The sequence below is a fragment of the Kogia breviceps genome, chromosome 6 (assembly GCF_026419965.1).
Source record: "Kogia breviceps isolate mKogBre1 chromosome 6, mKogBre1 haplotype 1, whole genome shotgun sequence".
Lineage (NCBI taxonomy): Eukaryota > Metazoa > Chordata > Mammalia > Artiodactyla > Physeteridae > Kogia > Kogia breviceps.
In genome coordinates this window covers 83,623,267-83,647,949 of record NC_081315.1, presented here as the reverse complement: position 1 = coordinate 83,647,949, position 24,683 = coordinate 83,623,267, and the positions used below count along the sequence as shown (strand labels likewise).

At 35.5% G+C, this 24,683-nt stretch overlaps 1 protein-coding gene across 18 annotated transcripts in view; it reads left to right on the top strand.

Moving 5' to 3' along the window:
* Positions 1-24,683, top strand: part of N4BP2 (NEDD4 binding protein 2) — an 86,871-nt gene that overhangs the window by 39,369 nt on the left and 22,819 nt on the right. For 17 of the 18 annotated variants that reach the window (XM_067036240.1, XM_067036229.1, XM_059067013.2 and 14 more), the window contains 8 exons: positions 1,386-1,510; positions 4,363-4,451; positions 9,234-9,310; positions 14,844-14,996; positions 16,537-18,914; positions 19,535-19,620; positions 20,352-20,397; positions 21,992-22,188. In XM_067036240.1, coding sequence (XP_066892341.1) covers positions 1,386-1,510; positions 4,363-4,451; positions 9,234-9,310; positions 14,844-14,996; positions 16,537-18,914; positions 19,535-19,620; positions 20,352-20,397; positions 21,992-22,188 — 3,151 coding nt within the window. Of the gene's footprint in view, positions 1-1,385; positions 1,511-4,362; positions 4,452-9,233; positions 9,311-14,843; positions 14,997-16,536; positions 18,915-19,534; positions 19,621-20,351; positions 20,398-21,991; positions 22,189-24,279; positions 24,417-24,683 lie in introns of all 18 variants that reach the window. The other variant, XR_010841078.1, reaches the window with a different exon arrangement.

The window sequence follows — 24,683 nt, the reverse complement described above, 5'->3', positions numbered from 1 at the left end:
TAGTTTTTGCATGTATCTCAATTACATAGAAGATAAATTCCAGAATTAAGAAAGAGAGATGGGGGACTTCCCTGGTGGTCCAGTAGTTGAGACTCTGCACTTCCACTGCAGGGGACACAGCTTTGATCCCTGGTTGTGGAACTAAGATCCCCTGCAACCTGCATAGCATGGCCAAAAGAAAGAGATGTCAGAAAAGCCCCACAAAACTATCTTAACTTTGTATAATTTAACAGATTAAATTAATAGTCGATTAACATTTTTGGATGTTTTCGGCATACTCACTAAATTTGTGGTAATATACAGAGCTTCATCTACTTTTGAAGACTGGTTGAATATCAAGGTACTCAACCTAATGGGAAGTGACCTTCCACTTAGAGTGGGTAAGGTAGATCAGTGTGTATCAAGTGACCAGATGAGGAGATTGCCTGTGACTGATAAGAGTTCTGAAGCATTTTCAGTTGTCTGGTTTTCTTGATAATTAAAATGTGTTAATTTTCAAAACTTTATAGTATAAAAAGCAAAGTAGCCTTGCCTCAGGTCAGTATTACTGGGAGTCAAACTTCTGCTTAGAGGATTTCTAGTGCGATTTTTAAAAAAAATATTTTATTTATTTATTTATTTATTTTATTTTTGGCTGTGTCGTGTCTTAGTTGTGGCACACGGGGTCTTTGGTTGTGGCACGTGGGCTCTTTGTTGCAGTGCACGGGCTTCTCTGTAGTTGTGGTGCATGGGCTCCAGAGCATGCAGGCTCAGTAGTTGCAGCGCGCAGGCTTAGTTGCCCCTCGGCATGTGGGATCTTAAGTTCTCTGACCAGGGATCAAACCTGCATCCCCTGCACTGGAAGGTGTATTCTCAACCACTGGACCACCAGGCAAGTCCCTCTAGTGTGATTTGTTTGAATAATAAAATATTTTCATTCTTTTAAATAATAATATTTGAATTTTTAAGTTGGTTTTAAAAAATTAATTTATTTGTTTATTTTTGGCTGGGTTGCGTCTTCTTTACCTCGCGCGGACTTTCTCTGGTTGCAGCGAGTGGGGGCTACTCTTCATTGTGGTGCATGGGCTTCTCACTGCGGTGGCTTCTCTTTGTTACGGAGCACGGGCTCTAGGTGCGCAGGATTCAGTAGTCATGGTGCACGGGCTCTAGAGCACAGGCTCAGTAGTTGCTGCACACGGGCTTAGTTGCTCTGCGGCGTGTGGGATATTCCCGGACCAAGGATCAGACCCGTGTCCCCTGCATGGGCAGGCGGATTCTTAACCACTGAGCTACCAGGGAAGTCCAATACTTGAATTTTTAATTCAGATTATGACCTTGCAAAAATTAGGAGAGAGAATTTAAATAGAAGAAAAATTAATGAAAATAATTACATTTATCATTCACAGGACTTTGCAAGAGGATAATCCAAGTGGAGTCATTCTTAGTACTGATGATTATTTTTACATAAATGGACAATACCAGTTTGATGTAAAATACTTAGGAGAAGCACATGAATGGAACCAGAATCGTGGTAAGAATAGACATCAGATGATGCGTAATATTAAGAGGAATATAAAGAAAAAAATCCACTTCGTGTTTGTATTTTGAGAGACGTATAACTTTTAAAAGTTATAATTATCTTTAATTCTAAATTATAACTATATAATAGGTAAAATAATAACTGTAACGATTCTAATGTTACATAGTAAGTGAAAGAGGTAGTCTCATGGAGTTGTTATGAGAATTAAATGAGCTAAGTTTTATAGACTAGCTTAGAACATTGCATAACATGTTTAAGTTTTATTTAATCAGTGGGTTATCTTGTCAGAAGTAGTAAGTCAGATTTTCTGTGCTGGTCTCTGAATAGCTCAAGAGGGTTACAGTTTTCTGGCTCTGGTTCCTGTTTCCTAAAATAGAATTTGCATTGTTAATCACTAGTCTTGCCTAGATTGGCTTAATTTTTATAGAGGACAGTGTGAGTGTAAAAATGATTCTCCTCAAACTGAATCTGCAGGGAGATTATAGGTAAAACCTTAATTTCTTTATTAGTGCAACTATCTATTCACTGAAGACAGTTTTTATTATGAGTTTAGTCATGGATAGAGTTTTATGTGGGAAATTCTTATTAAGACATATAGACAATATTTTACTTAGCGTTTCTTTTACGATAAATGTACTGTGAAGGCTATTCTTTTTTTGTTTGTTTGTTTTTGTTTTTTGTGTTTTTTTTTGGCGATACGCGGGCCTCTCACTGTTGTGGCCTCTCCCGTTGCGGAGCACAGGCTCCGGACGCGCAGGCTCAGCGGCCATGGCTCACGGGCCCAGCTGCTCCGCGGCATGTGGGATCTTCCCGGACCGGGGCATGAGCCCGTGTCCCCTGCATTGGCAGGCGGACTCTCAACCACTGCGCCACCAGGGAAGCCCTGAAGGCTATTCTTGAGTTTTTCATCTTTAGACATTGTTAAATTTTTCTGTATTCATTCTTGAACTAAATACTGAAGTGAAAACTCAGGAATACCAACACAAAAATAAACAGTGTGATGTGATGAAGAGCAATCTTGGATTTGCCAGTTACTAGCTGTGTAATCTTGTGCAAGTTATTTATATTCTCCAGGACCCAGTGTCTTCATCTGTAAAAGGGCTTAATAATACTAAACCCCCAGGATTCTTGTAAAGGTTAAATGAGAATGAAAAGTGCTTAGCCGTAGTTCAGTGTGTCCTTTCTATAACAACAACTGTGACAATGATTATATGAAATTAATCGGCAGAACTCTCTTTTTAAAAAGCTTTATTGAATGAGATAAGAATCAAATAGTTTTTAGCATATTCAGTGTTGTACAGCCATCACCACAATCAATTTTAGAACATTTTTATCACTCCAGAAAGACCTCATACCCATTAGCAGTCACTCCTCATTTCTTCCCAACTCTCTCCCAGCCCCAGGCAACTACTACTTTACTTTCTATTTCTATAGATTTGTCTCTTCTGAACATTTCATACAAGTAGAATCATATAATATGTGGTCTTTGTGAATGGCTTTCTTTCATTTAGCATAACGTTTTCAAGGTTCATCCATGTTGTAGAAAGTATCAGTACTTTATTCTTTTTTATGGCTGAATAATATTCCATTATTTGGATCTGCCACATTTTGTTTATCCATTCATTAGTTGATGGACATTTGGGTTGTTTCCACTTTTTGGCTATTATGAATAATGTTGCTATGAACATGCCTGTCTATGTCTAACCTTTTTAGTAACTGCCAAACTATTTTCCAAAGCAGCTGCACTATTTTTCATTCCCAAAAGCAGTTTATGAGGGTTCCAACTTCTCTATACCTTTACCAACACATGTTATTATCTATCTTTTTGATTATAGCTATCCTGGTGGGTGTAAAGTGGTATCTTGTTGTGGTTTTGATTTGCATTTTCCTGATGGCTGATGATGTTGAGCATCTTTTTGTGTGCTTGTTGGCCACTTGTTTATCTCCTTTGGAGAGCTTTCTATTCAAATCTTTTGCCATTTTTAAATTGAATTATTTGTCTTTTTATTATTGAGTTATAAGAGGGTATACAGAACTTTTAAAACTTCCAAATATTTTCCTTGTAAGGCTTATTTATTGTGGCTCATCATTAATTCCCTGAATGGTCTAATTCCTTGGGAAAAAAGGCAGTTTTATAAGAAAATCTCTTGCACAGGCATATAATAATTGTTTATTTCAAATCAAGACATCTTGTTTTTTGTCATGTGTATGCGTGTTTGCCTATATTTTTTGTTTTTAAACTTTATTTTGGAATAATTTTAGACTTATGGGATGGTTTGCAAAGGCAGTATTGAGTTTCTCTATACCCCTCACCCATTTGGCCCTAATGTTAACATTTTATATAACTATGGTACATTTGTCAAGACTAAGAAATTAACATTGGTACATTACTATTAACTAAACTCCAGATTTTACTTGGATTTTAGTTTTTCTACAAAAGGCCTTTTCTGTTCCAGAATCCAGATTCTGGATTTATGGTATCCAGAATCTTATCCAGGATACCATGTTGCTTTTAGCATGATATGATATTGTTTTTAAGGATAGCTTTTTTCCCCACTTATGCTATTTATACATGTAACATGCACATCAAACTAAAATCCGACAGTTTTTATTTAATTTCTCTGATTATAATTTTAGTATTTATTTAGTATTTATTATTCAACATTTCCCTATATTTTAATTTTTTATATATTCAGAAGTTGTATTTAGAAGTAGAATTGTGAATAAATTAGCACATATCTATGATTTTCAAATTATGAAAACAGGATCAGATTTTTAAAATATCAAGATAATCCTCAATATTGTTACTTAAAGTGATTTCTCATTTTCTGTTTGTATTTCAGCAAAAGAAGCATTTGAGAAGAAGGTATCTCCTATAATAATAGATAATACAAATCTACAGGCATGGGAAATGAAGCCATATGTTGCTTTGGTTTGTACCATGAATTGTCATAAGTCTAATAGTGGGTTTGAAATTATTGGGGGATGTTAATTACACAAGTGAATCTCAAGCAAACAGTCCTTGGACTGTATGTAACTGAGCTTTCTCTGGTCTTTAGCAAAATGAGGAAAATAGGAATAGCTTTTCCATAAAACTAAATTTATTCAATTTTCAAATTTTGAGATTCAGTTTTTAAATTCTGAGATTGTTTTTGTTTTTTGATGTCTTTTATGAAAAGATAGTGGTATTAAATTATAATTTTATGTTTGTGTGTATTTTATATGTATGTATGTGTGTGTCTACACACACACACAACCATTTTCTTACTGCTTTTACTTGGAGGAATCAAAATTTGCTGGTTCTTTTTTTTTTGTGGTACGTGGGCCTCCCACTGTTGTGGCCTCTCCCGTTGTGGAGCACATGCTCTGGACGCACAGGCTCAGCGGCCATGGCTCACGGGCACAGCCGCTCTGCGGCATGTGGGATCTTCCCAGACCGGGGCACTAACCTGTGTCCCCTGCATCGGCAGGTGGACTCTCAACCACTGCACCACCAGGAAAGCCCTGCTGGTTCTTTCTTAGTCCCCAAATTTCTTTAGAAATTTTGCTATTCTGAGAAATTCAAAATTCTGTACACTCAGCTATTTTCAGTTCTCCAAATTTGCTGGATTCCTTTTTTGTCCAGCTTTGATGTCAGCTTTTTCAGGAAGTTAGCTTTCATTCACTTACTAAAAAGCTGAGTTGGGCACTCTTTCTGCTTTCCTGGCACCCTGGCTTACTTCTGTCATAGTATTAAGCACACTGTTTTTATCAGTAGGCCATGGGTTGGCTAACTTTTTTCTAGAAAGCACCAGACAGTAAATATTTTAGGTTTTGCAGGCCACAGTTTCTGTTGCATATTCTCTTTTAGCAACCTTTTAAAGATAAAAACACACACACAAAAAAAAACTATTCTTAGCTCCTAGGCTGTACAAATACTGGCTGATGGGCTGAATTTGACTCTAAGCCATCCATTTTTCTTGAGGGTAAGCCTATCATTTTTTTCATCATTGAATCTCCAGAGTATAGCACTGTGCTCGGCATATAATTATTATATATTCATTGAGTACATTGATGAGTGAAGCTTTTGTGAGTATGGGTATTTTTTGTTTTATTACCCCAAGATTAGCACATCTGGCACATTGAAGCTCAGTTTGTTTCTTTAGTTATTGAATATTGTACTTGCTGATTTATATCCTTAACACATCCAACTTATACCCCCATTGCTGTGCCCAGTGCACTTGTACTGTTTTGAAGTACACGGTGTGATTCTTTACTTTTCTGAAGAAAATTGTGTCCTTTGAACAAGTGAGATTTTACTTCTGTGCAGGACAGTAGAGGGAACAAAGACTTGATTTTAGTGCATTGGGAGCTGAAATTCAGTTTGCTTTCTGGTCTTAGGAGTTCCTAGTTTCTAGACTAATATATTCACCACTGGGACCTGCTTCCCTCTTAACCTTACTTGACTCCTCTGTAGGTTTTTCTTAGCTTCCTGCTCTCATCTTAGAAAGTTCTTTATTTTCCTATGAAAATAGGGAAAAAAACACTTTATTTTCCTATGTAGAAAACAAAGAAGTCCTTGAATTATGTGTTTCTGATTTTCGTTTAGGCTTCAGCCTTCTATAATGTTTTCTTTCCCCTTTTTTATTATATAATAATTGAAAATATGAAGCTATTTTTCCAGTATTGGTTCCTTGACTCTTTGCAACTCTACTTAGAAGTATAAAGGACTCCTGCTTATCATAGATGCCAAATGCTTTTGTCTTCATAAAGAAGTAGATGTAGGAATTACTGTAGAGAAAAGGATCACTTTTTGCTTCTTTTGGTAGTAAGGTAATGAAAGCTGTAGGGGAGTGGAATAGAGTAGAGAAAACAGTCTATTACCATTTTGATTGTCATTTACAAAAGTAGTGAAAGTAGTAAGAGATAAATAGGGAGCAATCAAGTATGCTTAGTGGCAATTGGCAAAACGTGTGTGTGTGGTATGTTTGTGTGTATGTATGTATATACATGGCAAAGCAATATTGTTCCTTGTGGGCTATCATAGAGGTTGACCTAAGTCAGAATCCTCTTAAGTAATGTAACATATTCTTAAGGTTTGCCTATTGATATGGGAGTTGAAAAAGTCTTTAAATTCATAGTCTCTCTTTTTCTCTTTGTGTATGCGTGCATTTAAAATTAATTTGAAAAAAAAATAAATAAAATTAATTTGATCCTAACAGGTGTATGATACCCCTTTAGGTAATTAAAGACCTGGGCTATTGCCAGTCCTTGAATCATTTGTATGAAATTTGGTGCTGAGGTGAGGAGATGGAAGTGAGTAAGCTCATTACAGGGTGTTATGTCACTACCTACCTTGGTGTCTGGGTTGATTTTTGGACTTTTCTGTCAGAATGACAGAAAATAGCAATGACCACTCTTGGCATCTTGTCATAAAGCTGAGAGGATCCATAGTGGGAGGTGAGGTCAGAGATGTAATGGTGGTTGGGTAGATGGTAGGGCAGATTATTAGGGAAGATACATTAGTCTGCTCAGGCTGCCATAAAAAATTACCATAGACTGGGTAGCTTCAACAGGAGGAACTTAATTTTCTCACAGCTCTGGAGGCTAGACGTCCCAGATCAAGGTCCAGCAGGGTCAGTTTCTGGTGAGAGTTCTCTTCCTCCCTTACAGGTGGCCATTTTCTTGCTGTGTACTCACATGGTGGAGAGAGCAAGTTCTCCGGTGTCTCTTCTTATGAGGGCACTAATCTTAACAGATTAGGGCCCTAACCTTTTGACTTCATTTAACCCTAATTACTTCTATAAAGGTCCTATCTCCAAACACAGTCACATGGTAGGATGGCGGTTTCCACATATGGGATCTGAGGGGACACAATCATTCAATTCATAACAGGGTTTTGAGCAGAGTAGTGACATGATCTGACTATTAAAAGGATCACTGTAGTGCGGCATTGAGAATAGACTTAGGAGTGGGGAAGAATGGACGCAGGGAGACTAGTTAGAGGGCTATAGTGGTAATTAAACTAAAAGTTCACATGGTTCAGACCAACATGGTAGCAGGTGATAGTGAGAAGAGATTAGATTCTGGATATATTTTTAAAGTAGAGCCAACTGAATTTCTTGTTGTATTGATGTGGATGTGAAAGAAAGAGAGGCATTAAGTGTGACATCAAGGTTGGTTTTGGCTTGTGTAACTGGAGGTTGTCCTCAGTTTAGATGGAGAGGGTTCAGTTCAGGTAGAATAGTTGTTTTTTTTTGTCACACTGCGCAGCATGTAGGATCTTAGTTCCCTGACTAGGGATCGAACCGCAGAGTCTTAACCACTGGACTGCCAGGGAAGTCCCCAGGTAGAATAGTTTTGTGGTGGGTGTGAGGTAATGAATTTTAGAAGTTTAGGTTTGACTGTTAAGTTTGTTTGATAGGTAATTGGATCTGTGGATTTGGAGTTCAGGAGCGAATTCTGGGCTAACAATATATATTTGAGAGTCATTACCTAATGCATGATATTTAAAGCCAAGGAATGGCATGATAATTACTGAGGAAGTGAGTGTGACTCAAGAGTAGAAGACCAAGGACTAAGTCTGGGCCATTCCATTGTGAGAAGAGGTCTAGGTGAAAGGGAAGGACTAACAAAAAAGACTGAGAACACCCACCCAGTTGGAGGAGTAGGAAAAGCAATAGTAATGAAAACAGTGTAAGAAGAGAGTGATGAACTGTGACACATGCTGCTGAGAGGCAAGAGAGTGAGAATTAACCGTAGCATTTTTCAATGTGGAAGTAATTCATGGTTTCCATGCCCAGTTTCAGTGGAGGAGCCAGTTGGAGTAGGTTTGAGAGGCTAGAAGGGGAGGAACTGGAGACAGAATATAGTTATTATTTGAGATGTTTTCCTGCAATGGGAGTAGGAAAATGGAGAGATAGCTGTCAGGGGATGAGGGGTTAGAGTAAGATGGGAGAAATAACTGAATGTGATGAGATTGATTCAGCAGGGAGAGAAAAATTAATCATGCCTCAGAGGGGAGAGTTGCTGAACTCAGTTACCCTTGAGATAGAGAAGATGGATCTAGTGCACAAGTATAGGGCTTGGCTTTTAGATTACAGCCATATTAGAGTTTTGAAAAATAGAATGAGCTGTCATTTAAAATGGTTTTAAACTTACAAAAGTCGTGCATGTATATGATAGGTATTCAAACTATAAAAAAGAATGTCTAAAGTCCTATCCCCTTGAGGTAGATGCTTTTCATAATATTTTTGAGAATCTTTCCAGAAGTTTTTATACGTATACAGATGTGTGACTAATCCTTTTTTATTCAAGTGAAAATTCTGTATCTTACTTTCTTAACAATTTATATTAAGAACATTTTCTCATTAACACATATAGTATTTTAAAAACCATTGTATATATTTTCACTGTATGGCTGTATCTTCATTTCTTTAGCCAGTTCCATGTTAATAGACACTAAGTTGTTTGTATTCTTTTGCTGTTACAAATAATGGCGAACTGGATATCCTGCTGTATATATATTTCTACCCTCTGACATAAGTTTTTATCAATAGCATAAATTTCTGGAAGTTCATTGCTGGATCAAAGAGACTGCATTTTACCAGGTAACACACTCATCAAGATTAGGTAATCTTTAGGTTCTTTCAGTTTTAACATGCTGTGAATTTGGAAACAATTAAATTTCATGGAAGTAATTATTTTAAAATGCATTTGTCTTTTTTGTATGTAGTCTCAAAAACATAAATATAAAGTCCTTTTCCGGGAACCGGATACATGGTGGAAATTCAAACCAAAGGAACTTGCAAGGTAAAACTTGGAGTTTATCTAACATGTTTTTAATTTCATGAGAGTGATAGAAAGTCCATCTAGATTTTTTCCCCTTGTAAATAATGAACGAAACAAAATGTATTAGATTGCGACTTTGCCACTTAAAAATTGATAACAAATTTTGTATTGCCTATAGGGTTTCTTTTTTCAGTTTGTGAAGAATTTGTCTTTTTGTTCCTAAATTGTTAATTAACAGAAAAATTCCAATTGTCTTATATAGTCAGTACTTTATTACTTATTAATAATATAATGTCAATATCTGAAACTAGAAGAGATTCTAGGATTTGGCAAACCTGAACAGTGTGCTACTGGCGGGAACAAATTGTTGTAGCTGCCTACTGACTCACAATGCTGGAAGGAAGTGAGGAGATATAAATGGAAAAGGTAGCAAATGTTCAGCTCTCCAGGTTTTTCACTACCCACTCTGCTTTACCCCCAAGGTTATACTTTTTTCTTTGATTGTTTGACTTGGATAAAAATGTTAACTCACGACATGGACATACAGTGTATTTTGTTTTGTGCTCTGTATTCCCTTAGAGATAGCCCTAAATTAATTTTGGTCAGGGTATTTTCTTCATGGTAATTTAAACTAATGTCAGTACTAAATAAAGGACAACCTAACTTTAGGATATTCACAATGTTGTGCAACCATCACCACTGTTTAATTAACAAACGTTTTCATTACCTCAACAAAGAAACCCTGTATTTGCTATTAGTCACTCCCCAATTCCCCTTTCCCTTGGCAACTACTAATCTGCTTTTCTGTTTCTATCAATTTGCTTATTCCAGACATTTCATATAAATGGGATCATACAATATGTGACCTTTTGTGTCTGAAATCTTCACTTAGCATAATGTTTTCAAGGTTCACCCATGTTGGAGCATGTATCAGTACTTCATTCCTTTATATTATCCTTTTGATACATTACTAGATGCATTACTAGATTTGGTTTTCTAATATTTCATTTAGGATTTTTACATCTGTATGAATGAGTGAGATTGACTTACAGTTTTTTCTTCTTTGCCCTGTCTTGCCTGGTTTGGGTATCATGGTTTTAGGTTCAAAAGATTAGTTGGGAAGTATTTCTTCTCTTTTCTGAGTTTATGTAAGTTTGAATGTTTGATAGAATTTACTTATGAAACTGTCTGGATCCTCTGTTTTCTTTGTGAGAAGTTTCCATTGGAATTTGTCCATTACACCAGAGTTTTCAAATTTAAGACCGTTTATGGGACTTTGCTGGTGGCGCAGTGGTTAAGAATCTGCCTGCCAATGCAGGGGACATGGGTTCAAGCCCTGGTCCGGGAAGATCCCACGTGCCGCAGAGTAACTGAGCCTGTGCACCACAACTACTGAGCCTGCGCTCTAGAGCCTGCGAGCCACAAATACTGAGCCCTCGTGCCACAACTGCTGAAGCTTACGTGCCTAGAGCCCATGCTCTGCAGCAAGAGAAGCCACCACAATGAGAAGCCTGCGTACTGCAATGAAGAGTAGCCCCCACTCCCTGTAGCTAGAGAAAGCCTACGCATACCAACGAAGACCCAACGCAGCCAAAAAATTAAATAAATAAATAAATAAATAAATAAACAAACAAACTTTTTATTAAAACTCTTGTAGTATTCGCTTACCATTTACATCTCTGCTGTATCTATACTTTTCAATCCTAATGTGTTTATGTGTATCTTCTTTTTTTTCTTGATTATTCTTAGCAGAGATCAGATTTTTTTAAAATAAATTTATTTGTTTTTATTTTTGGCTGTGTTGGGTCTTTGTTGCTGTGTGCAGGCTTTATCTAGTTGCAGCAAGTGGGGGCTACTCTTTGTTGCAGTGCGTGGACTTCTCATTGTCGTGGTTTCTCTTGTTGCAGAGCACGGGCTCTAGGTGCGCAGGCTTCAGTAGTTGTGGCATGAGGGCTCAGTAGTTGTGGCTCATGGGCTCTAGAGCGCAGGCTCAGTAGTTGTGGCGCATGGGCTTAGCTGCTCCGCGGCATGTGAGATCTTCCCGAACCAGGGATCAAACCCGTGTCGCCTGCATCGGCAGGCAGATTCTTAACTACTGTGCCACCAGGAAAGCCCGAGATCAGACTTTTTATTAGCCTTTTCAAATAGAGATCTTTCTGCTTTGTTGATCTTCCTATTATAAGTTTGTTTTATGTTTCATTCATTTCTGCTTCTTTTATTCTACTTTCTTTGCTTTGAAAAAATCTATTTTGCTTTGTTCTTTTTTTTTTTTTGGCTGCATTGGGTCTTCGTTGCAGTGTGCGGACTTCTCATCGCAGTGGCTTCTCTTGTTGGGGAGCACGGGCTCTAGGCGCATGGGCTTCAGTAGTTGTGGCATGTGGGCTCAGTAGTTGTGGCCCTCGGGCTTTAGAGCACAGGGTCAGTAGTTGTGACGCACGGGCTTAGTTGCTCCATGGCATGTGGGATCTTCCTGGACCAGGGCTTGAACCTGTGTGCCTTGCATTGGCAGGCAGATTCTTAGCCACTGAGCCAGCAGCGAAGCCCTAGGTCATTTTCTAATATGAGCATTTAATGCTATAAATTTCCCTAAGTATCATGTTAGATGCTCCTAGAATTTTAATATATAATATCTTCTTTTTATCATTTATTTTCTAGTTTGCATTACTGGTACTTTAATCCTTTAACCCTTGGGTTGTTTAGAACTATGTTTTAAATTTTGGAACAGACGGTTTTAAAATTTATCTTTTCAAAAAAATTGGTTTTCAACTTTACTGCAGTCGGTAAGATTGTGCGGTTTGTATGATACCAATTCTCTGATATTTTTAAAGATGTGTTTTACTAGTTCATTGTCAATTTTTTATAAATGTTCATATTTGTTTGATAAGAGTATATAACAGTTATAGTATATTAATGTATCATTAAATCATGCTTATTCTTTTGCTCGCATCTGTAGCTTTACTTTTCAGAAAATTTTGCTTGATGGATTAATGTTTAAGAGAGGGATGAGAAAATGTACTATGGGAGAGGTGTTGATATCTCCCTCTACTATCTTGATTATGTCAGTTTTTCCTTATAATTCTGCCCATTTTTACTTTAAATATACTGAGAATATTTTTGAAGTGCATGTAAGCTTAAGATTTTTATATCACTCTAATAGAACCTTTTATCCTTGTCTAGTAATTTTCTTTTATTAATATTAATTTTTGTTATAAAATCTAATTTGTCTAATATAAATAGAACTGTACCAGTTCTTTTAGTTAGTATTTGAGTGTTATTTCTTTTACTATACTTTTCCTTTCAACCTTTCAGTATCTTTGTGTTTAGGTGTAGGTGTATCTCTTATAACCAGTATGGCTGGGTTTTAAAAAATTCACTCTATCTTTGGCTTTTTTTTTTTTTTTTTTTTTTTTTTTCTGTATGCGAGCCTCTCACTGTTGTGGCCTCTCCTGTTGCGGAGCACAGGCTCTGGACGCGCAGGCTCAGCGGCTATGGCTCACGGGCCCAGCCTCTCTGCAGCATGTGGAACCTTCCCAGATCAGGGCACGAACCCGTGTCCCCTGCATCGGCAGGCAGACTCTCAACCACCGTGCCACCAGGGAAGCCCTATCTTTGGCTTTTAATTGATAAGCTTAGTTCTTTTACAGTTATTTTGGGTATTCATATAATTGGTCTTGTTTTTTGCTGTCTCTCTCTGTACTTTTTATTTATCTCACCTTTTCTGTGATTGTTTTTTGTCCTATCACACAAAATTATATATTTGATTTTTTTTCCTCCTGTCTTGCCTTTTTTGGATGGTTTTTTAATTGAATGCAAATTTTCTTACTCGTTTTTTCCTTCTCTACTAATTTGGAGATTATATACACTTTCTAAACTCTTTTAGTGGTTACATTAAAAGTTTTATCATTCAGACTTTAAAGTTAAACCATTTTCTTAGCTTTCCTCTTCACAAATACAAGGACTTTCAAACATGTTAACTCTGATACTTACCTCCCTTCCTACTTACATGCTAAGATTGTCTGGAATGTACAGATGGTGTTTGTTTTCACTCGTGTAGTTATTTGTGCTTTGTGCTTAATTTTCCTTTCATTATAGGTCTTTCATCTGAGAATTTCCTTCTGCCTGACAGTCATCTTTTAGGATTTTCTTTACATTGTAGACCAGTTTCATGTCAATCTCTTTCTTTTTTTTTTTAATCTAAAAATCCTTTTATTGTCCTCATTCTTATAAGATACTTTTGCTGAGTATATATATTCTAGATTGACAGTTTCTGTTATTGATGATGACATTTGTCCATTATTATTGTTGTCAGGTGTAATTCTAATAGTTGGTTTCTTTGTAGATGATTAGTTTTTTAAAATTTCTAGTTGCTTTTAATATCATCTCTGTCTTTGGTGAATGACAATATCAGTACTGTGTTTCTAGTTGTAGATTTCTTATTTATCTTGCTTAAGATTTGTTGGATTTGTGAGATTAGGAGATTGATGTCTTTCATCAGTTCTGGAACATTCTCAGCCATTTTTCTTTAAATTGCTTCTGTCCCACATACTCTCTCTTCTCTTTCTGGGACTTGGATTAGATGTATACTAGACCTTTTTGCTTTGTCCTCTATGTCTATGTCTCTTAACCTCTCTTTGATATTTTCTATCTCTTTGCTTCTCTGTCATATGAAACCAGATAAGACTGAGGTATTTAAATATGAAAGCCAGATTTCCCCAGGTGTCAAATGCTAATATTAGCCCCGGGATCCAGACACGGGATCCAGACACTAAACGTTGGATCCAGCCTGAGATAGGAGAGTTTCAACTGGGATGTTTTCATTAAGACAAGACCCTTGAAGGACTAAAGCATACCATCTTGCCTCCTGGCAGATGCAAATTCAGATGCTGTATGAATGAAGCACCCCCAGTTTAAGGCCTAAGGATTCCCATATATTAGATTCAACTAAGTGTGAGCTCATAAACAAAAACAAAGGAATAAGCTACCATGAATGAAAGCACAAATATAACAAACTTCATATTTGGACATCCAGAGACTTCAAATACTAGGAATTTTTTTTCTTTGCTTGAACTTAAAATGTGTTAAAGTGTGTGTCTGCTTTAATTCATATGTGATCCAGTTTTATTGTAATAGGAGTGTCCTTTGGCACATCTAGTCTGCTGTACTGACATAAGTGGAAGCCTCTGTAGTGGAATTTTTTTAGTCACTAGTTAATAATTAATCAATTGAAATGATGGTCATGTTCATATGAGATTTTTTTTGGCAGAGCTTGAGAATAACTTCTTTTAAAGTTATTAAGATCTGCTGGTTTTTTCCAAGCTGATGAAGGATGTTTGGAAAAGATTGTATGGCATGATTAAGAAAATGGTAATTTAGGACATTCTGAATAAAATGAAACTTAGAATCAAATAGTTTATATTGTGTCATAATAAACCAGTTTTGATATTTTTATGTATTAGAAATGTATCATTGCTTCTCTTAACATTATATGAGCCAATTTTTAAAAAACTTAATTACCAATGTTCCTTCTACCCTGTTTTTCCCCTGGAATTTTTAGGCGTAATATTCATGGGATAAGCAAAGAAAAAATAACAAGAATGTTGGAACACTATCAACGTTTTGTTTCAGTACCCATAATCATGAGTTCTTCAGTTCCAGAGAAAATGGAACGTATCGAGTTGTGTGCATATTCTTGTGAGAGAAGTACTAGGTAGGTTAAAGTCTCTATGTACAAAAATTCAATTAAAAAACTTAATTTAAAAAATTCTGATAATTTAGGAACTTCTAAAATCACTGCCAAATAACTTTAAAAGTAAGGTAGGCATTTGTTGTTTGTAGGGTTTAGGTATAGTCTTATCTGGAGCAGGATATATATGGTTAGCAAGAGAAGTAAAAGTTTATGTGGGTGATGACATACATGGGGGTTTCATTGTCTTTTGGTTTATGTAGGTCCATGTTTACACTATGAATACTCCTGCTTTCTTTATTTAACTTGCTGCTATTCCAGTATTTATCCTGTCACCTTATCTACCCTCTATTGTTATTTTGTATATAGTCACATTCTTAATTTTCTTAGGTATTAATAAAAATACTCTTTCAAGCTAGTATCATAAAAATGTATTATGCATGGTATACTTTTACTAAGTAATAACAAGTCATAGCCTTTTGAAAGTTTGCAATTCAGGATAGTACTGATTATGTTAAAAACATTTAGGATACATAAACAATTGAATAAATAAGTGAGTAAAGAAGAGTCTTAAATATAAATAGATTTCTGAATTGCTCACATTTTTTGATGGTTAGGGATGAGAGACCCTTTTAAAAAGGAGTTGGGAAAAGAAAATTCACAAATGCTGTTTTATTGAGGAGCAGTATTGCAAAGTGGTTAAGAATATGGGCTCCTTAGCTGTATTTCCTGGCTTCAAATCCCAAAGCTTTGTAATCTTTGACAAATTATAAAATCTCTCTATACTTCGGCTCCTCATTTGCAAAATGGCAATAATAACACTTTGCTTATAAGGATCTCATAAGGATTATGAATTAATACTTGTGAAGGACTTATAATAGCATCCGGTATATAGAAAACTGAATGTTAGGTGTGATTTCACTTAGGAAGGCTTCATGGGATAGTTGGGACTTTGAGAACTCCTGCAATAAAGAAAGAAAGGAAGATGAGTTGTTAAATAAGGAAAATGCACTGAAGTTGAAAGTATAATGATTCGGCAAAAGTGCTCCGAGTCTGAAATTAACACCGAGGATGGCTTTAAAAAATTTAGCAAGTGACATCTTAAATGAGAGCTGTCCTCCCTTTCATTTCACTTAATTGTGCAGATCATGTTGGTTGACTCTTTGAGACTTTGTAAATCAATCTTAAGCATTTTCCTCTGCAGCAAGTGACAGGTGGTATAGAGGCAGACCTAGTTTCACATATATTAAGCTTAAATAGGTTGGAAAGGAACTAGGGAGGTGTCCTCTTCTGGGAACAAATTTAGAACCTTAACTTTAATATTTAATGCATAATAAACACCTTAACTGAAAATCTCATGTTAATTATTCAGTGTGAAAAAATTTGAGTGCTTCTTGTATGCCAAGCATTGTGCTAGGTGTCGGGATTACAATAAAGCGATGTGTTCATAGTCTATTAGGGAAGGATCAAGTGTCTCGTCTTTCAGTTGAATGATTCTTTAAATCATAATATTAATAGCAACATTAAGAGATTTCCTTATAATACTTAAAAACAAATCTTACAGCCCAAGAGACAATGAAGATATTGCCTCTGAAAAAGAAGAAAATGTTTTATCCTCGTCTCTGAAGCATCCAGAGTTAATTGAAGAGAGGAAACATGATGTGACCAAAGAAAATTTGTTACCTGAGAATGTTACATATCTCCCTAATGCAGATTTAAACAACGGAAAAAAAGAAATAAGTGGTATGAATCCTAACATTCAAAATGCTTTCATTCAGGAAGCTCCAGACATTTATTTTTCTGATTCTGAAAGCAAAGAACGAGCAGCAGACAAAAGTGAAAAAGAAGAACCAGTAGAAATGACTCCTGAAAAAGAGTGTAGTAAAACCAATGCAGATAGTTTTGTAGAGAGAATATCACCAAGTATTTGCTATGGTGGAAATAATCAAGAAGACTGTGGTCTTTCAAATACTGTACCACTTCAAAATGAAAAATCTTCATCTAGTGAAACGCTGGAAGAAAGAGCAGGAGTAAAGAAAAAAGCCTTTGGAAAACAAAAAAGCAAATCAACTTCGGAAAAGTTCCCAAGACAAGAGCTGTCTTTTGTTGGTGACTGGCCAGTTGATAAGTCTATTGGTCAGAGGACAAAAAGGAACCGAAAAACTGAAAAAGCTTTATCTATACAAAGTGACAAAAAGTATAATTGCCCTCAGTCACATAAAGTATTAGACAGTAGTTTATCTGTGAGTATAGATTGTATCCAGCCACAAGGATCTCCACATGAAAACGTAGAGGGTGACAGCAAGTCACAGTGTGATGATGCCTCAGAATCTTTCAATAGCTGTAAATATGGTACTTATAAAAATACTGAAAAAGACTCATTCAACATTGTGGGTGACTGGCCTTCATCTGATTCTTTAGCTCAGAGAGAGCACAGATCAAGAATGCCAAAGGCTGGCTTAAATGAACCCAACCTAGAATTTGGAATTAACAACAGTATGAATGACATGTCCTTATATACAGCACGTGAGGCCTGTTGGGGCACAAGCCCTGAAGAACTAAAAACGTTGGGTAGTTCTACTCGAGGAAGTTCTGAAATGCTGCCCAATGAAATGACCTGTGAGAATATAACTTGTCCAAGTAAAAAGATTCATAGGCAGCACACATTGTCTCTTACTTTTACCAATAGTGTGCCAACTGCTCCTGGAGGAGTGGGACCACAAACTTCAGCTGAATTTCAAGAAGACAAGACTAAAGAAGTCCCTGGAATAGAAGTAGGCAAGTGTACTCAGACTGAACCACAGGATTTTGCTCTCTTATGGAAAATAGAAAAGAATAAAATTAGTGTTTCAGATTCTCTGAGAGTATTAACAGGAAGATTAGATGGATTTAAACCGAAAGCTTTCAATATTAACACAAAATTAGATGTTCAAGAAACAATTCCGTATAGGGTAATGTATGACAAAAGCACATATGTTGAAGAAAGTGAGCTTACCAGTGCTGATGAATCTGAAAATCTTAACATTCTTTGTAAACTATTTGGATCATTTTCACTAGAAGCCCTAAAAGACCTATATGAGAGGTGTAACAAAGATATTATTTGGGCCACAAGCCTTTTATTGGATTCTGAAACTAAATTATGTGAGGATACTGAATTTGAGAATATAAAAAAGTCATATGATGAAGCACAAATTGGGCCATTTTCTCTGGGACTGAATTTGAAGGAAATTATTAGCCAAAGAGGAAGCTTAGAGGAGTCTAATTCTTCTGTGCCAGAATTTAGCCATGGAATTGGTATCAGTAACAGTAATGTACAGTCTACCTGTAGTTCAGAAAAGGAAAACTTAGAGCAGGCAGAAATAAGAGCTATAACTACTGAAAAACCTGGATTAATAACAGGTATATTTCCTAATATAGATCTCAAGAATAATGATGAAGTACTTCCTAATAGTCAGGCAGAACTTTCAGGTTTATATAATGTTAGGCAGTTTTTTCCAGGCACTCTAAAAGCTACTACCACTAAAAATATGAGTGAAATGGAGAAGAATCCAGAAGTCACTGAGATTGGAGACAGTATACATTCTTCTTTGAATTTGTCTGATATTTTAAATTCTGTATCGAGCACTTCGGATCTTGAATTACATGAAGAAATTTATTTTACTGACTCCTTTGACATAAATAAAAGTGAAAATCTTCCAAAGGATTATGTGAAATTTCCAAACACAGAAGAATTTATGAATGAAGATGAACGGGAAGTGGAAAAAATTCTAATGGCAGGGAGTACTTTGTCAGCTGGAGTTACTGAAGAAGATAAAACTGAGACGTTGAATCCCACACCATTGATGGCCAAATCGCTGACCATAGACTGTCTGGAATTGGCATTGCCCCCTGAACTGGCTTTTCAGCTCAATGAATTATTTGGCCCTGTTGGTATTGATTCAGGTAAGGAAAAAATAAATTACTTATATGTGTATCTTTGTGTAAATAGAATATAAATAGAGGGTCTAGTTCAATTTTAAAATTATTTTATGTTACTAGAAGTGTAAAAGTAATTTGTGTTGCCTACCTTATTATTTTTGACACAGTGTGTTTGTAGAAGATTTTTAAGTATATAATTTGAAGAAATAGAGTATTTAGATGGACTATGTATTCCTCTTGTGCATATACTGGAAGTTTTCTCTGGTATTTACCTCATACTCATTTGCACAGACACATCTTTTTGAATCCTTTGGTGCTACTCCAGATACACTTAAGGCAAGATAATTTCTTAGAATATACCTACTGGAAAGTCTTGACTAATGGAAATGAATATATTAAATATATTTAGTCTAATGGACATGAATAACTTAAATATATGAAACATAATATAATTGTACCTGCCAAGAAGTGTGAAAACAATGACATATTACATAAAAATATTCCAAGAGATTTAGAACTAGAGACATAGATTAGTAATTAAAAATACCAATTAGTTTTATGATGCATAAGGTAGTTGAGTATGTTTTCTGCAAATGTATAATGAGTAATCATATTTTCTTTTCTTTTCTTCCCCCCCTCACAAGGGTCCCTAACAGTTGAGGATTGTGTGGTTCATATAGATCTGAATCTGGCTAAAGTGATTCATGAAAAATGGAAAGAATCTGTAATGGTTGGTAGGCTTCTTTTTATAGAAAACTCCTTTTGTGTACATTTTGTACCTTTGCTCTTCAATAAAATCTGTTATATGAAAGATTCTATTGAATTTTGACTTTGAGAGAGAATTAATTTTACCAGTTAACAGGTTACTGATTTTTTTTTTTCTCCTTCCAGTATTTTAGATTATTTCCAGACTGGCCAAATTACATAATTAATGACAGAGCTCAATATGATTGTTGATTTTTTTTTTTTTTTAGGGAAAAAAATCGTAGTTTTTTACTCCTTAAAGACCTGCAGTGCTAATTAAGTTTCATAAACAGATTTTTAAAAATCACAGCATTGGGCTTCCCTGGTGGCACAGTGGTTGGGAGTCCGCCTGCCGATGCAGTGGGGCGTGGGTTCGTGCCCCGGTCCGGGAAGATCCCACATGCCGCAGAGCGGCTAGGCCCATGAGCCATGGCCGCTGAGCCTGCGCGTCCGGAGCCTGTGCTCCGCAACGGGAGAGGCCACAACAGTGAGAGGCCCGCGTACCACACACACAAAATAATCACAGCATAAGAGCTCTTAATAAGTAGAAAAAATATATAGATGGAATCAATTTATAATTATATTTATCTAGTTTTATTAGATTTAGCAAGAATGATTAGTAGTTTTACAGAGAGAAATGATTACTAGAGAAAAATAATGTAAGCTTGTTTTCTAATGCACCCTCCTTTGCCAATCCCGTTCTGCCGCTGTGTTTAGGAGCGACAAAGACAAGAAGAGGTATCCTGTGGCAAATCAATGCAAGGTAAAGCACATATTTTCACTTCTAATGTTCTTGTCTTGATGTTGAAACTTGGTGTGTGTATGAATTTTAACTCTTTTTTTTTTTAAGTGTTTATTTATTTGGCTGCGCCAGGTCTTAGTTGTGGCACGCGGGATCTTCATTGCCACGTGTGGGATATTTGTTGAGGTGTGCGGGATCTTTAGTTGCAGCGTGAGGGGTCTTTTAGTTGTGGCATGCAGGCTCTTAGTTGTAGCATGCAGGATCTAGGTCCCTGACCAGGGATCGAACCTGGGCCCCCTGCACTGGGAGCAGGCCAGGGAAGTCCCTGAATCTTAACTCATTTTAAATATGCTTCCACAAAATATGTTACCCAAGAATTTTGATTTGCAAATAAAAGTTTTAACATTTAATATTGATACAAAAGAAAATAAAGCTTAAAGAAGAAAAAAGCCCCTATAATATCATTTAACTTTCAGTTAATACCTGAAAACTAACACATTATAAATCAACAATATTTCAAATTAAAAAAAAAACAGGAGCACTGTGGGGCACCCAAGGTGTGCTCTAATGCACACAGTCAGGGTGTTTCCTGTTTATGATTTTGCTCTGAATGAAGGGAAACTGTTCTGGTGTGAGAGCAATAAAATATTCCTGTGTTTGAGAGCATCATTGAAATATTACTTGGTTTTTCAAATTTTTTATTAATGTTAATATAATTAGAGCACAAAAGTCAACCTGCTTTTTGATTACATCTGCCAAATTGAAAATAATTGATTCCAGAAGATTTCTTAGATAGCATTGTCATAAGTGGTTAGTGCAGGATGGCAGACCTGTTATAGGGTCCTCCTTTTGTGCCTGAGTTCCCCCAGATGCCTCTCTTGTCCACTCCGTACTAGGACTCCAGGTTGAATGAAGATTGTTAGAATGAAGATTCTTAACTTTAGTTCAGACCTGTGTTGTAGCTTCAAGAGCTAAAGCTGTTTGAGAGCTAGAGGTTCCCAAAGAGTATCAGAGTTATTCAGATGACAGTATTTGCTATTTCTTCACTCTCCAGGAAATCAAAGGAGTATATCAGAATGTGTTGCTCTTAGAAAAGCTGAAATATTATACATTAAGTCTTTTTATTATGAACTTCTTAAGAGTGTTTAGTTCCTTCCTTATGTTGAATATCATTTGTTCAATATTTATTGTAGGCCTCCAATGGGTTACAGATTTGCAGAAATATTCATCCTTTCAGTTCTTGGAGTGGCCAAGCAGAGCTGACCAAAGCTGCTCACTTCTGGCTGGCTGCAGCTTCCTCTGTTTACCAGTGTATATGTGTGTCACTGTTTTCTCTGTGTTGATGTGATACGAAAAAGAGCGGGGAAGCATTGAGTTGATTTACAGTCATACCCAGATCATTGTTCGTTTGAATATTTCTACATTTATACTTGCTTGCGATTATGTGAAGATGTATTTTGAAACTTTGAAATACAACTTAGAATATTGTATTTATAAGCAAAGAGTTAAAAATCATGTTCTCTGGGTCTCTCTGAGGTAGATGTAACAGAATGAATAATGCCTAATTTGTACATTTATTGTTGATGGTCTGACACTATTGATACTGCTTTTGTAGATCCTTCCCTGGTTGGGCGTGTTGGTCTTGATAATCCAGAACAAAAATCATCGCAGAGAATGGGCAAAAAATTACTGAAGACTTTAGCAGCACCTGAAATGCTACCCTTATTGGATCATTGGAACACTCATACTAAAAAAGTATCACTCAGAGAAATAATGTCAGAAGAAATTGCCTTACAGGAAAAGCATGATTTGGTATGAGTTAGTATAAATATTAAGCCTTTGTCTCTGACTCTAATTTAATCATATGTTTACTTTTTGATTTTCATTTGCTTCTACTTTTCCTAGTCTGAAATCATATTTTAACCTGATTGAAGTTAATGTTAAAATTGAAAAATGTTTTAAATGTAGTTTGAAGTTGGAGGTCTTTGCTTCTGGAAAATTAGTTGATATTCTATAACAGTAAGCCAATTTATGTTAAATCTGTTGTTTTAGATTTAATTTTGCAGGTGTATATATCATCTTTAACATTTACTTCTGTAATTTTTTAATTCTAGAAAAACATGAAATAAATATTTCCTTTGAAGATAATTTTCATTTATAAGTTAGTAATAAGAAATGACACTTGCTATTAAAGAACTGTCCATCTTTGAAACAAAATTTTTTTAGAGAAAAATTTTAGAAACTTATGAATCTGAAATTAAGTACTCTTCTTTTTTATCTAACTTTTCAATTAAATAAGTTCAAACAGATATTTCACTTTGCTTTGAACTTAATTTTTGTTCTTTATTCAACATATCTAATTATATGATATGAAGCCATAAGAGAACTTGGTTTATTTGTCATTTCTTTTTCTTAACCTTTTTTGGAATTCTGAAAATTAGTATTAGAGAATTTCAGAATCAAAAGGGAAAAGACCTTAGAGGTTATTTAGTCCAATTCTCAAGGAAAAAAAATTTCTTAGTTGGTGATCTTAAAGCATTCTACCCACTTTTTTCACTCATTTGACTGCTCAAAGGAGCACCTTTATATTGGCTGAAATACGTAGAATTGGGGCATAGAAAGAATGATGGGATTCTTCTACCTTCATATTTATTTCCCCCAGTTATCTTGTTAATTAAGTTGGAAATAAGCTACCATTACCATCTTTGCATGTTTACATAATCCAAAGAACAATCTCTTCAGTAGGATCTTGTAATTTAGTGTTATTTCAAATATCCTTCTTCAATTTACATATGTAATAAATTGGAGACCTAGATTTTCTTAAAAAATAAGGAAAGCCTAGAACTTATGCTCAAATGGTATGACACTTTTTGTTGAAATGCCATTTTCCTCTACTGAAACTTATCTTTATGGTTCTAACCTGCCTTTTAATCTCTTAGTATAATAATGAACAAAAAAGTTTCTTTGACTTTCCAACTTAAATTTTTTTTTTTTTCCTGTCAGTGATTTTTGCTTTTCTTTCCATGAGTTTGGTAATAGAAGCTGTACTCTTCATCCCGAGGGTATTCCCCCTTAGAGCCTCAGTTAAGAGAATTTCTGGAGAAGTTTGTCAGTAAGAGAATTTCCCAAAGGAGAAATATCATTTAAATTCTTTTAAAGTAAAGCATATAAAATAAACATTAGGCATAATGTATGAATAGGATAATTAATTGTAACATGATTACGGTTATGAGTTTTCAGTTTATTGATGGGACCTTAGAATTTGTAGTTTAGAAACTCTGTGATCTGGCAGATTGCTAGTAAATCTGATCACTGAATTTTTTAGTAAGGTCGGATTATAATGTATATCTTAAATAAGACATGAATATTTAAAATTCTGGAGGTGGCTTGTTTTCATCACTCTTGTGATGTCTGATCAGTCCTTTTTACTGGTCAGATTGTCACCTATTGTGGTTCTTTTTTTATTGTTGTTTGGTGTTATAAATGGCCTAAATATGGTTAGGCTTCAAAACCATTAACTATTCCAGGATTTTCCTAAATTATTGTAATTTTTATATTTTCAGAGACACCTTTGAAATTTTATAGGAAGTTATTTTTCAGACATTAGGATTTTTGGAATAAACAAAAATATTACATAGTTAAATCACAATGTCAGTAAATTGTCTTAGAGTTTGAAATCACTTTAAGAATGATTACCATATTCCTCAATTAGAATTCAAATGGCACATTTTAGGAAAGCTCTTTCAGTTTGGCTATTTAAACAATCCAAATACGACTGAGAAAATAACAGTAACAGTTCTCATACAATTACTTTGGAGTAAATATGCTTGTGAAAAAAATTTTTTAATGTGAATTTTAAGATTTTCTGTCAACCTGAATTTGCAACTTATTTGTACATTGTAGTTTCTGCCCATTGAGGAGAATATGTTTTTGAGGACGTTGTTCACAGCATCACACAGTGTCCCTTTTATGAGGACCCATGGGAGAAATTTCTCTCAGGTCTCAGTACCAGAAAAAGCTGTACTTCTCCTGAGCAACTGGTTTGTTTTTAATTTATGGACACTGAGAATCTTTGTTTCCCCCTTTGCTTTGGCCACTAAGAAGCTAAGAACTGAATTTGTGGCCCACCTTTAGCAATTGTACAGGATTTTGTGGCATGCATTTATATACTAATTTTACTTGCTAGCTTTATCCTATATTCTTATCTTTATTTTCTCTACTCTCTGACTTCATTTATTTATATCCTGTTTTTATATATATATATATATATATATATCTACATCTTTTTTTGTATAATATGATTAAAT